At 30.2% G+C, this 16,854-nt stretch overlaps 2 protein-coding genes across 2 annotated transcripts; both read left to right on the top strand.

Annotated features, from left to right (window-relative positions):
• Positions 1–1,109: 1,109 nt before the first annotated feature.
• Positions 1,110–3,828, top strand: HO133_004777 (uncharacterized protein; the record flags this gene model as incomplete). The annotated part of the gene is made up of 4 exons (XM_037295690.1): positions 1,110–1,156; positions 1,233–1,744; positions 1,793–2,309; positions 2,361–3,828. The coding sequence occupies 4 exons, from the start codon at positions 1,110–1,112 to the stop codon at positions 3,826–3,828; spliced, it is 2,544 nt and encodes an 847-aa protein (XP_037157691.1).
• A 1,166-nt stretch (positions 3,829–4,994) lies between these two features.
• On the top strand, positions 4,995–5,857 carry HO133_004776 (uncharacterized protein; the record flags this gene model as incomplete). Its single annotated transcript, XM_037295689.1, has 2 exons — positions 4,995–5,387; positions 5,435–5,857. 2 exons carry the CDS (start codon positions 4,995–4,997, stop codon positions 5,855–5,857), a joined length of 816 nt encoding a protein of 271 aa, XP_037157690.1.
• Positions 5,858–16,854: the final 10,997 nt, after the last annotated feature.

The following is a 16,854-nucleotide window of genomic DNA, read 5'->3' as shown; positions in this document are numbered from 1 at the left end:
ACTGGCCTCCGATCGATGGACCATGGTAACAGTCAGCTTCCTTTTCGGCGTTGGTGCCATGTATGGGCGTTCTCCCGCCAAAAGATGCGAAAGGATGCGGTTGGGGCTGTTGCTGAGCGGTGAGGGTTGTAAGGCTGTCTGGGCATGTTTCTGGTAGCAGAATCCTGTAGGATGCCTTGAGCAGAACTCTATTCCTTAGCTTATAATTGGCGCCGCTGCACGTCGGAGAAAGATGACAGTATGATTGGATAATGTTGGCGCTTTTTATCTCACATCAGCCGTTGAGAGGGTGGGGGAAGAGGAGAAAAGACGAGTCAAAGAGGAGCAGTGCAGCAATCATACACACTAACAATCCTCGGCTAAGCTCTATTAGAAGCTAGTGCTTACCGCATCTTCTACGCCGTCGAGTATAGATACTTAGTGCCAACATCACCTGCTAGACAGCAAGGATTCCCCGCTATCGTCAGTTCGTCACCCCCCTCCAGCCTCAGCCTTCTCTTGACCATGGAAGAGAAGTACCCGGCGATCGCGGATCCTTCAAGACGGGCAGGCACATGGCAATCAACGTGATTTAACCATTCGGTTCAAGCTGTAGACAATCGGAATCAACAGCAGCAATCCGGATGGGAAATGATTATCGTCTACTCTTTACATGAGTGACAGATATTATTATTAGGTATTGGCAAAGCAAAGAAGAAAAGCGAAATGTTCGCGACATGCATGTGTTATAGAACGAGGGGTTTGCATGTTTCCAGCCAACGAACCCCAAGAACTAAAAGAAGCGCATCGCAATCCCACGCCATGTTGTTAAAGTAGGACCGGCATTAAGCCAAGCACCACACCATCCTCATGCGCGCCATGCTCTGGACCCTTCCATGCTTCAGCATAACATCCATAATTCTCTTCCGTCTCTTCCACCGCCGATTCTTAATATAACCTGCCTACAGTGTCAGCGCAACTCCACATCTCTCTTCCTTAACCCACAGGCATCAATATTATTACTGCCAGTACCAAAGATGATACCTTTTTCATACCTATAGTTTTTCCTTACCCTTCAATTCTGTGTATATTTCTCTGTCTTTCTATCTTCCGAAAACCGGTAATTCATAATGCAGATCGAGGCTGCGCCGATCGTGGTTGCTCCAAGCGGAGATTTGTACGTCTACCTACCTTTATCTACGTTATATTCTCAAAGCTTCAAGGTCGGACGCTGATGTAGTACATCCGTGCAGCATTGGTGACGATGGCCCTTGGTCCTCGTTCCTCATCAATGTCGGTAACCCTCCTCAACAGCTCCAAGTGCTGGTGTCCACCGAGGTTTCGTCAACCTGGGTGGTCGCGCCTGGAGGTTGCGGTCCGGCCTATCCAGTAAACTGTACGGGAGCTCGAGGTGGAGCATACGACTCCACGAAATCATCCACCTGGAACGTCAATGCACTCTACTCGCTTGCGGCGGAGACCAACCTGGGCAACCCATACAGCGCTAGTTCTCAGATTGGCAACTTTGGCTACGACACTGTTGGGATCCCTGGGCAGTCTGATGTCGCCAACGTATCCTTGGATCATCAAGTGATAGCTGCCATTGAAACCAATACTTATTACCTGGGCAGCTTAGGCCTCTCGTCTCAGAACATCACCTTCAGCACAGATAGTAGCGATACATCGCCAAGCTTCCTAGGCTCACTCAGAAATGAGAACCTGATTCCAAGCTTGTCTTTTGGTTACACTGCTGGTGCTTCTTACCGTAAGGCTGCCTCAAAAATGATACGCTTTCGCCGTTAATTGTTGATAGGGCAAAATGGTACCAACGGAAGCTTGACATTAGGTGGCTACGATGCCTCACGACTCGTCCCCAATGATGTCTCTTTTACCTTCGCACCTATGGTCACGAGGCAGCTTGTCGTTAGCCTACAGTCGATCACTTACTCCAACTCAACCACCCAAACGCCACTGCTGTCCCAAGGTATCCTTGCACTCGTGGATTCAACCGTTCCGTATTTATGGCTCCCCGAATCGACATGTGAGGCATTTCAACAAGCATTTGGCCTTACATTGGACCCAATCCACAACTTATACACTGTCAATGACAGCAGTCATGAAGCCAACATTAAGCAGAACGCCAGCATTGTTTTTCAACTCTCAAACAGTCTGACTGGAGGAAGTCCTTCGATCAACATCACGTTACCTTACGCCAGTTTCGATCTCATCGCCACGGCTCCATTGATTTCATCTCAAACCCGATTTTTTCCTCTACAGCGTGGAAGCGACGACACACAATATACGCTGGGCCGAACATTCCTTCAGGAATCGTAAGTTATCTCGTGATGGTGCCTCAGGTATCGGAAGCTGACTATCAATAGATTTTTAATCGTCGACTATGAACAATCCAACTTCTCAATCTCACAGGCAATTTTCGACACGTCTGCGCCAAGCCATATCGTAGCCATATCACATGCCAACACAACTGGTACCGGTACTACAACCGCCAATCCAACCTCAAGCAACACTGCCATCGTCAAGACCACCGACAATGGCTCCCACGGTATTGGTACAGGAGCTATAGCCGGAATTGCCATCGCGATTGTCCTCATCGCTACTCTCTGCGGTTCCTTCTTCATCTTCCGGAGTCTTCGTAGAAAGCGCCAATCCCAAAAACTTGCTATGGCTCCTGTTGAAGAGCCCGGGGCTATGTCCGATATCGAGAGTGACCGCAAGCACGACTTCTCCGATCAGCCAGAGGTTAAGAAGAATACCACGACGACCGTCACAGTTGCTGAAGTCCCAATGACACCCCCGCTTTCCGAAGCTGATGGTCATGAGTTCTTCGCTCCCTTCGGAGAGAAGCGACGACCCCAGAGCCGGATTATGGAGCTGCCAGCTGAGCCTGTGGATAGGTCGGAGATGCCTTCTCCGAGTCCAGAGGAGTTACGATCTGAGCTTTCAACCCCAGAGCCGAAATGGAACTATCCTGAATTACCTTCGCCTGATCCAAGTCAAGAGCTTCCATCGCCCAGCTTGAGCTCAACCGACTCCGGTCACCGGTCCCCAAATCTTGAGCAAAGACGCTCTCCAAGCCTGGAGAACAGACGATCCGCTCTTACATCCCCAGAGCCGCGACTCCCTATCCAACGTCCAGACTCACAACGGGCGGACTCTTCGGAGTCGGAGGCCGGGTGGACAAGGGATGGTATGCCTACAGGGCCTTTCCATCGCCGCTACCAATCCGACGAGTCGGACATGCCCTCGACCTCTACTCGACCTCGCCACTCACGTATGGATTCATCCGATTCCGAGGCCTTTATCCATTCCAACCGCATCGATGAATCTTCAGCCGAGTCAGAATCGCCCTCATCTTATATCCGACCGCATATCCTGCATGTTGACTCCTCGGAATCCGAAAGCCCCATCTCCCCCCCCTCGATGTCATCCTCCGCTTCTCGACAGCGTGACCTTCGCATGGATTCCAGCTCGGAATCCGAAAATGGTATCTCTTCAGCCACCCCACGCCGGGGCGGCTTCTCTTCTACCTTTCATTCTTCATCCTCCACTCGCCCTGCGACTACATTCCACTCATCGTCTTCATCGCGGCCAGGTATACGTCGACTGAGCGCTGTGCCCAGACCTGCGACTCAAAGAACGAACACTGGGGATAGTGACACCTGGGAAACGAGACTCGAATCGGCTTCTGAGAGTAATTCATCAGCTGCTGGCTCGAGATTCGGGTCGATCGTTATAAGACACCAGCATGGAGAATCGGCCGGTAATATTGAGGCTAGGGAGGGATTACTGGACGACGAGAATGTCACTAGGCACGATGGACAAATTTGACAAAGTTCGATTTCTATGTGTAATGAGTTCATTTCCACTGGCATTGCATGGAGTCCGTGCAGCGCTGAGTTAGGGTGTTGAGGGCATGAAAACAGGGTTTAATGGATTCGGATGGGCTGCATACCTAAGTAGAGCGCAGAAAGATCTTACTAGGTACAAGGGATTTATCTCCATTCTCACCGCCAGTACGATTGGTTTCAAATCTCAAGCTTTTGAAAACCCTCGCAGTCTATCCTCGAAAGAGCTCTAAATATCGTACACTTTGGTTTACAAGTCTGCAGTTCTTTAGAACCCAAATTTCAGTATGGCATGGACTTTGTGCCAGGAGTCTATCGTGTAATCCCTATAACATAGGGTTGACGAGGGCGCGAGGTCTTGGCATCGCCAAAGTTGGTTAGCTCTTGTACCCCGTATATACCCGATAATGCACGGTCTTAGATCCGATAAAACCGGGGGTGAGTTTTGGGGGATACCCTCCGGAAACTCACCCCAAGCTTACCCCCCCCCTCGGTTACGCGGCGTAGGGCTTACATAATTCAGGTAGATTTTATTACACTATAATACAACGTTATCAATAATACAACTCTGATTTGAAAGATCCTTAAAGCTTTAAAAATCTTGGATTTTAATGTTTTTATTTCACTGTTGTGAAAGGACGAATTACTGAAATCTCAGATTTATCGGATTTTAGACCGTCTCCGAGCACTTTTAGAGAGGACGCACGTTTGGTGATGCACTTTTAATAATTGTCTTTCAGGGAGGACGCGTCTCTGGTGAAGTGTTCTTGGTGTTGGTCTAAGTTTTAGAAATCATTATCTCTTACGCTCTGCATAGATATATTTTTCTTTTTTCGTTTTTTCAATACTTTACTATTTGCTATAGAATGATAAATTATCAAGATTCGAATTTTGGAGATTGCATATCCGGGTAGAGTAGGTAGCGAATAGTGGGGCCACGATTATATCCTAAAATCTGACTACTTAGTCGTTGTGACTGGTATACGAATCACTTATGAATACATGAGTATAACTTCGGTTTCCCTTGATCCTTTATTATCTGGCCCTCCCATAGTGCTTTCTTCCCAGGTTTTCTTCCGATTATTTCAAACCCAATTTCGAGATTTCTCAGTATTTTCAATTCTGCTGCTTCTAATCCAGGCAAAGCTTATGGCAGACAAGAAGATCTCCAGCTCCAAACGAACAGTCCTGATAACCGGCTGCTCAGACGGCGGTCTGGGCGCCGCCCTTGCAATCGCCTTCCATGAAGCCGGCCTGCATGTCTTTGCTACGGCTCGAAATCCTTCTAAGATGACGCAGGTCGCGTCTCTTGGCATCGAAACGCTTACATTAGACGTCCAATCCGACTCCTCAATCGCCGACTGTGTCCGCAAACTGTCCGACCTCGACATCTTGGTCAACAATGCCGGCGCCGCGTACAGCATGCCCGCCTCCGATCTCTCCATCCCCAAGGCCAAAGACATTTTCGACCTCAATGTGTGGTCTTACCTTGCCATGACGCAGGCTTTTCTGCCGTTACTGCTGAAGTCCAAGGGAATGATTGTAAACCAAACGTCTATTGCGGCTATTAAACGACGATACCGTTCCAGTCCACGTACAACGCCTCGAAAGCTGCGATGGCAATGTTTTCAGATTCGCAGCGGCTGGAGCTGGCACCCTTCGGCATCACGGTTGTCGATCTGAAGACGGGAGCCGTGGCGTCTAACCTTATAAAGAATCAAAAGGAAGCGACGCAAGCTTCTTTGCCGAAGGGCTCGATTTATGAGCCGGCGAAGGAGGCGGTAGAGAGGACGATGCGTGGTGATGCATTCGAGGATGCGGGTATGCCGGCGCAGCAGTGGGCGGGACTAGTTGTGCAGGATTTGTCGAGGAAGAGGCCACCGCCGAATGTTTGGAGGGGTGCCAAGGCGGGTTTGGCGTGGGTTGGCACGGTTTTGCCGTTCGGAATGCTAGATGGGATGATGAAGAAGATGACTGGAATTGACGTCGTTGAACAGATGGTGCGCAAATAAGGATGTTCTGCTGATCATGCTCAGAATTTGATGAGACCCGTCAAGGCAGAGCGAAAGAATATTAGAAGGGCAGCTTTGAGGCTGAGATAGGTGGCGGGCTAATTACTAATTCATACCCCGAAACTATGAATCCTTACCGAATCATACCCCTAATTACTGAATCATACCCCTAGGGGTATGATTCAGTAATTTGCCATTACTTGGGGTATGATTCGGTAATTTACTCGCCACAGCTTGACTGGGGGCTAGTGAGGGCACAGCACACACTTATGGCAGGATAGCCGAGATTGCCATGTTGGAAGAGCCTTGAATAGGCGGTGTTCCCACCTGTTTTTTGCTCCTCATTCTTGTTCCTCTCGTCGCAAGAAGAGGTTTTTGCACTTTTTCTTTCCTGACATCAGACGAAAGCAATTTTCATTTCGAAAACACATTATTCTTACCCGTTGCTATTCAGCCACTACCAATGGCACCCAAACATCCTCGCAAGCCTACCGCAAAGGCCATAGCTACACGTCAGGCTGCCGCCACCAGACCACCACCTCCACAAGAACCGTCCATAGAAGGATCCTCTAATAGGCCCCTCCCCCCACCTACTCTCGCTATACCTCCTATTCACCAGCCAGATCCTTCAGTAAGACCACCCACCCCGTCAGACCCAGTCCATAATCCCTACACCGTTCAATTGCAATTGATCTATCAGGAACTTAAATGGGTATAGACTGACGAAAACAATATACTTTAGAACCATAACGAACTCGCTCGCATATAGAACGAGGTCAATAAGATCCATACCTATCGCCAGTCGACTACCCCTACCATACACCAGCCCATACCCTAAGCCCCTATACCACCGACCCACCAGTCATTCCTATTCGCCCCACCTCCCCAGCCATCGCCTATACCTCTCCAAGCCCCACAGCCAACTTTAGCCCTACCACAGTAGAGAACACCAACACCGTCTAAGACAAAAGCAATACCGCGTCGCTCCTTCTTATATTAAGATAATAACCCTATAATAACCTTCCTTCTTCTTCGTTTTAAAGCGATAAATCTAAAATATATTAAATAAATCTATTATAAAATATTTAATATTAAATATCTTAATAAGCTATCTAATAGCTTTATTAATCGTCTTATTAGCGATAATAAGAAGACTAAGAAACTTAAGAAACTATTTTAATACTTCGAGATCTATAATTAAATTATATATTTCTTTATCTATAAAATAGTTATCTTATCTCTTTAAGAAGCTCTATTAAACTATTACTATTATATTTCTAATCTATTAACTATCTATATCTTTTAATCGATATATTATTTTTACGAGATCTTTATTTATAATAGAATTTAGCTTTATTAAGATAATATCTATACGTAATAAATATTTAATAATTACTTAAAAAATTAAATTCTAAGATAGCGACCCTCGTCGATTTAATCGAGAGTCTACCTATTATATAATTCACGTCTAAACTAGATTTTATCTTAGATATATCGTAGTATTACTTTTATATCTTCTTATTAAAATACTTAAAACTCTTAATTATTTTATTATAATTAATTTAATTATAATAAATTATATAATTCTTAAAGTTATTGCTATTTATATATATATAATATATATAACTAATTATATCCTTTTATTAACTATATTAACGAAATCTTTATTAATATTACCTCGCTAGATATAAGACTCTCTTTTATTTCTTAATTATAATTAATATCGAGAAGCTTTAAGTCGATAGTTAAGTTATTTTTATATATACTTATCTCGCTAAATAAGTCTCTATTAAAAAGATATAGCTTATTAAAAAAAGATGACTAAAAGAAATAGCTTAAAAATTACTCTAATTAGATATTCGCTAATATCTTACTTATAATTATCGCCCGCGATATTAAAATAGATTATTAAGGCTTTAATTAGTTACTATTAAATAAATCTTATCTTAATATCGCTATAATATTCGAAATACTATTTAAAGACTTTTAAAAGTAGAAAAATAATAACTATCTAATACGATTAGACGTAAAACCCTTAAAATACTTTATTTCATTCTTATTAAACCTTATTTTAAAGCATAACGATAACTAGAGAAGAATTTACGATCTTTTCTTTCTATAGTTATAATCTATTAATTACTATATTTATAAGATTTATAAAGTACTTAAATATATTATATTAAACGATACTATTAATATTCTATTTATCTAAAGCGAGAATATAATTATAATTAAGTAAGACCTTATTAACGTATTTAGATATATTTCTATAGCCGAATTAAACTTTTAGCTACTAGGTTTCTTTTAAAATAACTTCTATTATATCGATAGATTCTTATTATTTAACTTATATATTATATTCTTTATTTTCGATCTATTCGTTAAAACCCTTTATTAAGTACTTATTATTATTCTATTCTAGAGTATTATTTTTTACTATCTAGATAATTTCTTCGCTATTCTTTCGCTTAATAATAACGCAATTTAATTTAATAATAACTTTAATATTATCTACGATAATTATAATCTAAAGATAAATTATATTAAGAATAAGAAAGATACTCTAATTAAATTTTTAGAAATTTAGTTCGATAGTAAGAAGATGAAAATTAGACTCTCTTTTAATAAATTAAAAAGAATAAAAAAGTTAATAAAAGCTCTTCTAAATAAATAAAGTATTTTTTATAACAAGCTTAAATTAGCGATAGATCTATTATTCTTTTTCGCTAAAATAATAATCTCTAATAGAATCTTTCTAAGAAGGCTCTACTTCGTACTATTTAAAAAATAAGAATATTACTATATTACCGCTATAATCGCAGCGGATCTATATTAATAAAATATCTTTCTATTTAGATAAAATAGAATATAATTACTCCGCTATATAGTCGCACGTTATTATTATTCTATATAAATAGACATTTTTAGTAAGTATAAAATAAGAGAATATATTCTCGAGAATATTATTATTTATTTTAAACTAGACGATATATTTAGTATATACTTCGCTACTCGCTATTATAAGAAGAATATTTAATTTAAAGAGATACTTATTATTCTTATAGTTATTTATAGATAGCTATCTCACTTATATTAATTATATCTTATACTCTACTATAATAATAACGTCGTTATTAAGAATATTAGTAGTAATTCTATATATAGATTAACTATAGCACTACTCAGATAAATAGTTATACTATTTACTCGATACGATATCGTTTATAATATAATTTAAATCTCTATTAAGTAGAATACTTTAGTTAATTTACTTTCTTACTTTAAATTTAATAAAATTACTAATTTATATTTATAGCTAAGCGCTCTTAATCTATATAGAAATTATTAAATTATAATTCATCTAAGTTATAATATAGAGAGACTTCTCTAGATCGTAATATCGCGAGATATTTTTAATAAGATCTAGTTAATAAGATAAGAAGTAATTATCAAACGATGAAGATCTTCTATATCGAGTTTTATACCCTATTAAGAACTATTATATTTCTTATTATTATTTAATTATTTATCGACTAGATAGTATATCTAGTCGACTATTATATTTAGATTAAATTTATTAAGATTTATCTTATAAACGTTCGTTTAGCTTATATAAATATAAGATTCGAGAATCTCGAGATCTTTTATTACTTACTATTATAGTAGATAATCGCTAATATTTATAGATTATATAACGAGACTAATATTAAAAAATATCGTTTAATTACGCGAGATCTACTACTCTATATTCTTATTTAATTTAATAAAACTTTCTTTAAAAGAGTTATCTTATATACTTTCTTTTATTTTATATTTACTATATTTTTTTACATAAGCGAATTTATATAATCTTAAATTAAATTCGAGAATAATAACTTCGAATAATAATATATTATAAGATATTCGATTACGCTATATAATTATTATATAAAGCTATTATTATTATTCTCGAAGATAGATCTATTTAAAAGGGAAATTACGCTATTTATTATCGCTATAAATAATAACGTCTACTTTATTTATTCGCTATAAAATTTATTTATTTACTTCTCTATTAATAAATTATTATCGCTATTTAATTCGAGTAAGATCTTTATAAGATAATATATTATCGCTATACTATATAGTACTCTATATATACTTAATTATCTAAGCTACTATTTAAAATACTCTTTTTATAAAAAGATCGCTATCTTCGCGAGAAATGCTAATTTAATTAATAACGAGATTTAATTACTTAATCGTTAGAAGTCTAACTTATATCGCTTATATATCGAGATATATCTAATTTATATTCTCGCTATATTATATTATCTCTAGCGTTCTTATATAGCTTAGAGCTAATAAATTCTTATTAAATATAAATTATCTATTTTAAGAGTTTTTCTAAAACTAAGCTATATAGTAAACTACTATCTATATATTACTAAGTCTTAAAACTTAGCTAATTATTATTTAGAACTCATTTATATATATAGTTTTTATAAGATATTTAATAAGATAGAATTAATCGCTATAGCTTAATTAGAGACTAGTAAAGATATAATATATACTTATAATAGAATAATCGAGATTGTTATATTAGAAGAGCCTTAAATAGACGATATTCCCATCTATTTTTTATTTTTTATTCTTATTCCTCTCATCGCAAGAAGAGATTTTTATACTTTTCTCATCTATCCACACCTTATTTTTTTAACATTTCCTTATACTTAGACTCTAGATCTTCTATCTTATATAGAGAGAGTTTTTCTAGAGCTAAGCTATATAGTAGACCGCTATCTATATACTACTAAGCCTTAGAATCTAGCTAATTATTATTTAGAACTCATTTATACGTATAATTTTCGTAAGACATTTAGCGAGACAGCACTAGCATTTATAATAAAAATCGTAAAGAAGAAAATTCGCGATCTAGGTTATTCGACCATAGAAAAAAGGAAATATCTCCGATCGTATTTAATGGGTGACCTATCAACTTAAATACATCAGACGAAAACCGAGTGAGTGCTAGTAGTAGCCCCTACGGGGGCCCTACGACGACCTTAGATTCAAATAGAGGTATCTAGCTATCAAGCGCAGACACCCCCGGAACTAAGCTTTTTAAGCTGAGTTACTAATAATAAATAGTATCTATACTTAATAGCTAGATATCTCTATTTAGACCTAAATAAAGCTCTTATAAGATCGTTATAGAGGCTACTACTAATAGTAAACTAAATTTAATCTCTTAATCTATCTACATTTAATCTAGAACTCTTATATATACTTTTTATTTCTAATAGTTTATATAGATATAGATATCTAGATTATACTCTTAATAAATAATATAAATATAAAGTAAATATCTAGCTATATCTATAAGTAGGCTTTTTAGATAAGTTACTATCTATATAATAAGTTTAATAAATTATCGAATTTATAAGAGCGTAGTTTACTAGCGATTAGCTAGCGAATATAGACTATAAAAGACGTAGAGTCGTTATAGAATTTAATAGTATATTTAATAGTAGAATTAATCTTTAAAAAATATTAAAACTTCGAGATATACGAGATAAATCTATATTTATTAAGCTTCTAGATATATAAAATATATTATTAAAATTAAACTCTAAAAGAAATTCTAATATAATATATATAATATCGAAATTTTAATATAAGTAGCGTTAAGATCTATAGTAATATTAGATCTAATAATTATCTTCTCTTTTAAACTCTAATTTCTAGATATTTAAGTAAATAAAACGTTTATTAAAAGACCTTTAAATTTTAATAGAGAAATAAGAGAAAAGAGTTAATCTATTATGATATTATTTTAACGACATAGTAGAATTAATTATTACGCGCCGTAGGCGCGCTATTAATATATTATATAATAATATTAATATTATCTTTAAGAATAATATCGCTTCTATAATACTAATTAATAATATCTATAATAAACTAATACGCTTAATATTAATATTCTTATAGCGCTAGTTAATAGTCTCTATAGCGAATAAATATTTAATTTAAAAACTTATAATAAAATCTTAAAACTCTAATAAATAAAAGAAAATAGAAGAGTTTTTTTATAAGTGATATTATTTTTATAATATACTATATTAATAGCGAAGTAATATAATAAATAACCTCTATTATAAATATTTAAAAAAAGTAATTAATAAAGCGACGCGTTCGCGATAACGCTTTTAATTATTAATTAATAATAATAATAATAGAATAATAATAATAGCTAGATAACGCGACTCTATAGATAATAGCGAAATACTACTATATCGCTAATATTTATATTATTAGATATTATTTATTAATATTAATACTATAATAGAGAATATAAAAATCTTCTTTAAATTATTTATTTTTATTCTTTATAACTTCTAATACTTCTCTTATAAGTGCTTATTTTAATATTATAATATTAATATTAATATAAATATAATATATCTTATTATACTAATAGTCTATCTCTCTTTACTATAAGTATCTTATTATTATTAATTATATTAATATATAAATTAATAATTTTATAATACTCTTTTTTAATAATAATAATAACTTTAATAATAAGTATATAATCGCTTTATAAACGCGATTATTAACCTTTAACTATTTCTATTATTATTACTTTATATATATAATTATTAATAAATTCTAATATCTAATTTATTATATAGAATTTACTTTTATTAAAATAATAATTTATATATTTAAAATAAGTCTTTTTTCTATAATAATTATAAGATTAGAAAGTATAATATTAATCGCTATATTAAAATCTCTTTATATCTTTAAATATAAATAAAAAAATTAATATAATATTATCGCCGCGCTAAATAATTTTAGCGAATATCTTATTAATAAATTAAGCTCGATAAGAAGATTATTTAATAATATAAATTATAAAAATATATAATAACGACGATTTTAGTCGCTTTTATTATAATTATAAATTTTTAAAACTAGCTTATAATAATAAATAAGCGTATAGCGAAGTTAAAGAAAATAAATAAATTATTAAAAAAGAAGTTTAAGAGTCTTTATCGATATATAGCGAATATTAATAAGTATTAATTTAAAGATTATATTTTAATTATCTTTTTATTAGAGTAATAAATTAATAAATTAAATTTAAGATCTAATATTAAGATAGCGAAGAATATTTAAATAATAACTTTTTTTTTAATAATAACGCTAGTATAAGATTTTTAGATAATTTTTTAATAATTACTCTAAGTAAAAATATATTTATATTAATAGTATATACTTTAATATAATATATCTTCTTTATAATAGAATTTAATAGATAATTAAATAATATAATTATTTAATTAATTTATATTTTAATAATAATAAATATAGAGAAGTATATACGTAATATAAGTATTATTTAGAAATATATCTAATCTAATTAATATTTATATCTTATTTTATCGCGTTTATTTATTTATTATTAATTTATATAATTAAATAAACTCTTTAATAATAAGAGACTTATTATTATTTATTATTTAATACTTTTATTTATTATTTATCTACTTATAAACTTAAATTAATTTATTAATATTAATAAGTTTATTATTTAATAATTATTAATTATACTTTTCGCTCTAATTAGTCTATTTAACTTTATATTAAATATCTTTTTTATATTTAATCTTATTAATAATTTCTTTAATTTTCTAAAGCTTATTATTATTAATAAGCTCGAGAATTTATATAAAGATATTCGCTATATTATTATAATCGCGATTATAATAAGACTTAACTAATAATATATAAAAGATATTATAGATTCTATATATTAAGAATAAAAATAGATAATATATTTACGCTTTTATCTTATCTATAATCTAGAATAATCTTATAAATTTATAAGATAATTTCTTATTTAGATATTTTTATTTTAGATTCTTAATTATTAATATTATTAAATTATTTATCTTATAGCTTTAAGACTAATATATTTTATTATAATATTTAAATTAAGTTATAATAGCGCTGCGAAGGCGCTTTATTATCTTATTTCTTAATATTTATAATTTCTTTATTCTATTATTTATAGCGAATATCTTTCTCTTAATAAAGTTATTCTTAATCTCTTAATAAATTTTAGAATAATATTTATATATTAAAAAGAATAATATCGTTTTAATAGAGAAATATTAACTATTTATATAAGCGAACTCTATTATTAATAATTATTTTATTTAAAAGTTTTACTTATTATTAGTAAATATATATAAAAAGTATTTTAATATCTAATTTTATCGCTTAGTCTGTTTATCGATTTATAAGTAAAAAACGATATTTAGATATTATTTAATTTTAAAATAAAAGTAAATAGCGAATTAGAAGCTATTAATAAATATAGAATCTTTATTATTAATAATATTATTTAGTATATTATATCGATATCTTATTTTAAAATAAAATAGTTTTATTAACTAAGTAATATGGATTATAATAAATATAGAAATATATCTTATTATTTTTATAAATTAATTTACTATAATTAAAATAATATTATAAATAATATTCTTATACTTACTTACTAATAAGTCGATAATAAAATTTATAGAAATTTTCTTTTATAGCTTAATAATAATAAAAAGCGAACTTAATTCGCTATAGAGGCGATATCGCGAAGTCTTAATCTACTAATAAACGTTATATATCTTAATATAATTAATAACTTACTTTAAGCTCTTATTTTAATAATATTTATAAATAAATAATTTATATATCTTTATAACGTTAAAGTATTTAAATAATAAATTATTATAATATTTATTAATAAACTCTTTTTTTAAGATCTTATTTTTAGAGATATAAAGATAACTATTATATTTTAATAATTTCTTAAAATCTAAAATTTATACTTAACTATATATATAACGCTTAATTACTAATTTATTAATATTAATTTAAAAAGAGTTTACTTAATTATTATAAACTTATAAATCTTAAATTAATATTTTTATTAATCTTTAAAATATATTATAAATAATCTTTTATATAATCTTAAACTCTCTTTTAGAAATAACTATTTAGATATTAATAATATAAAATATAGATATTATTATTATTATAATCTTTTTATCTCTTTATAACTACTTACTATTAATTTAAAATATAAATTTATTCTATAATATTAATAGTAATTTAATATTTAATAATAAGATTCTTTTATAATTAGAGTATTATAATAATAGATTAATAAAATTTAAATTATTTATTTAATAAAAATTTTTAAAGTTATAAATAGCTAATTTTAGCGTCTAACGAACTTATTTAAAGTTTAATTTCTTCTATTTTATAAAGTCTTTAAAGTTATTATAATTTATTAAGATTTTAATATAAAATATATTATCTTCTAGATAGTAATATTATTATTTTATAAATACTATAATAGCGAGTAGCTTTTAATTATAAATCTTATAATTTTACTTTATAGAAATTATTTTTCTAGATTAAAATATTATTAATTATTAATAGCTATTTTTATTTAATTATAAAAGTATAGTTTTTATATTAAAGTTAAAGATATTAATTTTAAGATATAGCTTTAAATTTAAATTATAATAATATAAAAATAGTATAATTATAAAAGTACTTCGAAGCTTTTAGAACGTTAGTTTAATACTATCTATTTACTCTAGTAATTTAGATTTTTTATTTTTTTTATTTTTTTTTAAATAAGTTAATAAATAGCGTTATTATATTAGAATAGCTATAAATAAATTATTAATAAAATTTAATAAAATTTAAAAAGATTTATATATTTTAATAGTTTTTAATATTAATAACTTTTTAATAATAGCGATATATTTTTAACTTATTATAATATCTTCGATAAATATAATAAATTTTAAAAACTTAATTCGTTTAATATAGAATTAATACTTTTTAAGATTAATATATAGTTATAACTAATATAAATACTTAAGTATTTATTTAATATATTATTAATACTTTATTAAATTAATATTATAAATTAGAATATTATTTAAATATACTATATATATTAAATTTATTAAATTTATAAAAGCTTTATTAATATACGCTTAAAAAGTTATTAATATATTAGCGAGTTTAAAAGATATAATTAAATATTTAAAATAGTTATAGCGATTACGAAACGCTATTTTCTATTTATTATCTTCTTTAATCTAAATTTAATAATAGATATTCTTAAGATTTAGCTTTATAAAGATCTTAAATTTATATAAGTAATTTAGAGTCTTAATAATTAGAGATAGCGAATATTAATTTTTAATAATTATTATATTTAAATTTTAATAATTAATATAAAGATAAAATCTTTTATTCTTTTTAGAAATAAAAAGAATTAATATTTTAATTAAAAAAGTTAAGTAATAAATTTAATCTTTCTAAAGAGAATTATTTAAATAATATTATAGCTTCGTTAACTTCGTTTAAAATAAATTATATAAAAAATTATATAGTAATTTCTTATCGCTCTTAATCTTAATAATATAATTCTCTTATTTAAATATAAATAAGATCTCTATTTTTTTATTAGAAAAAATATTATTAAATTTTAATAACTTCTAAAAGAGTTTTAGATTATATTTATTTTCTAATTCGTTTTATATTATCGCGATATATATAATTATAAATATATTTAACTTTTATTTAATAATTTAAATAAATTTAATTAATTCTTTAATTTATAATTTATTAATATTAACTTTAAATCGCTATTATTCTATTACTAGATTTAATAATATTTATAATTAATTTAATTTAAATATACTTAATACGATATTAAGATCTTTTTAATTAATAATATATAAGAGTATATTATACTCTTTACTCTAATTTTAATTATCTATTAACTAATAATTTAGCTAATATACGTTATAATAATATATACTTTAATCGCTTAATATTTTTAATTATAATAAGATAATATTATAAGATTTTAAATTTTATTAAATTACGAACTTCTATAAAATTAAATTAATATATAT

The sequence above is a fragment of the Letharia lupina genome (genome assembly GCF_014066315.1).
Source record: "Letharia lupina isolate WasteWater1 chromosome Unknown contig_2, whole genome shotgun sequence".
Classification (NCBI taxonomy): domain Eukaryota; kingdom Fungi; phylum Ascomycota; class Lecanoromycetes; order Lecanorales; family Parmeliaceae; genus Letharia; species Letharia lupina.
This window is presented reverse-complemented; position numbering and strand designations above follow the sequence as displayed.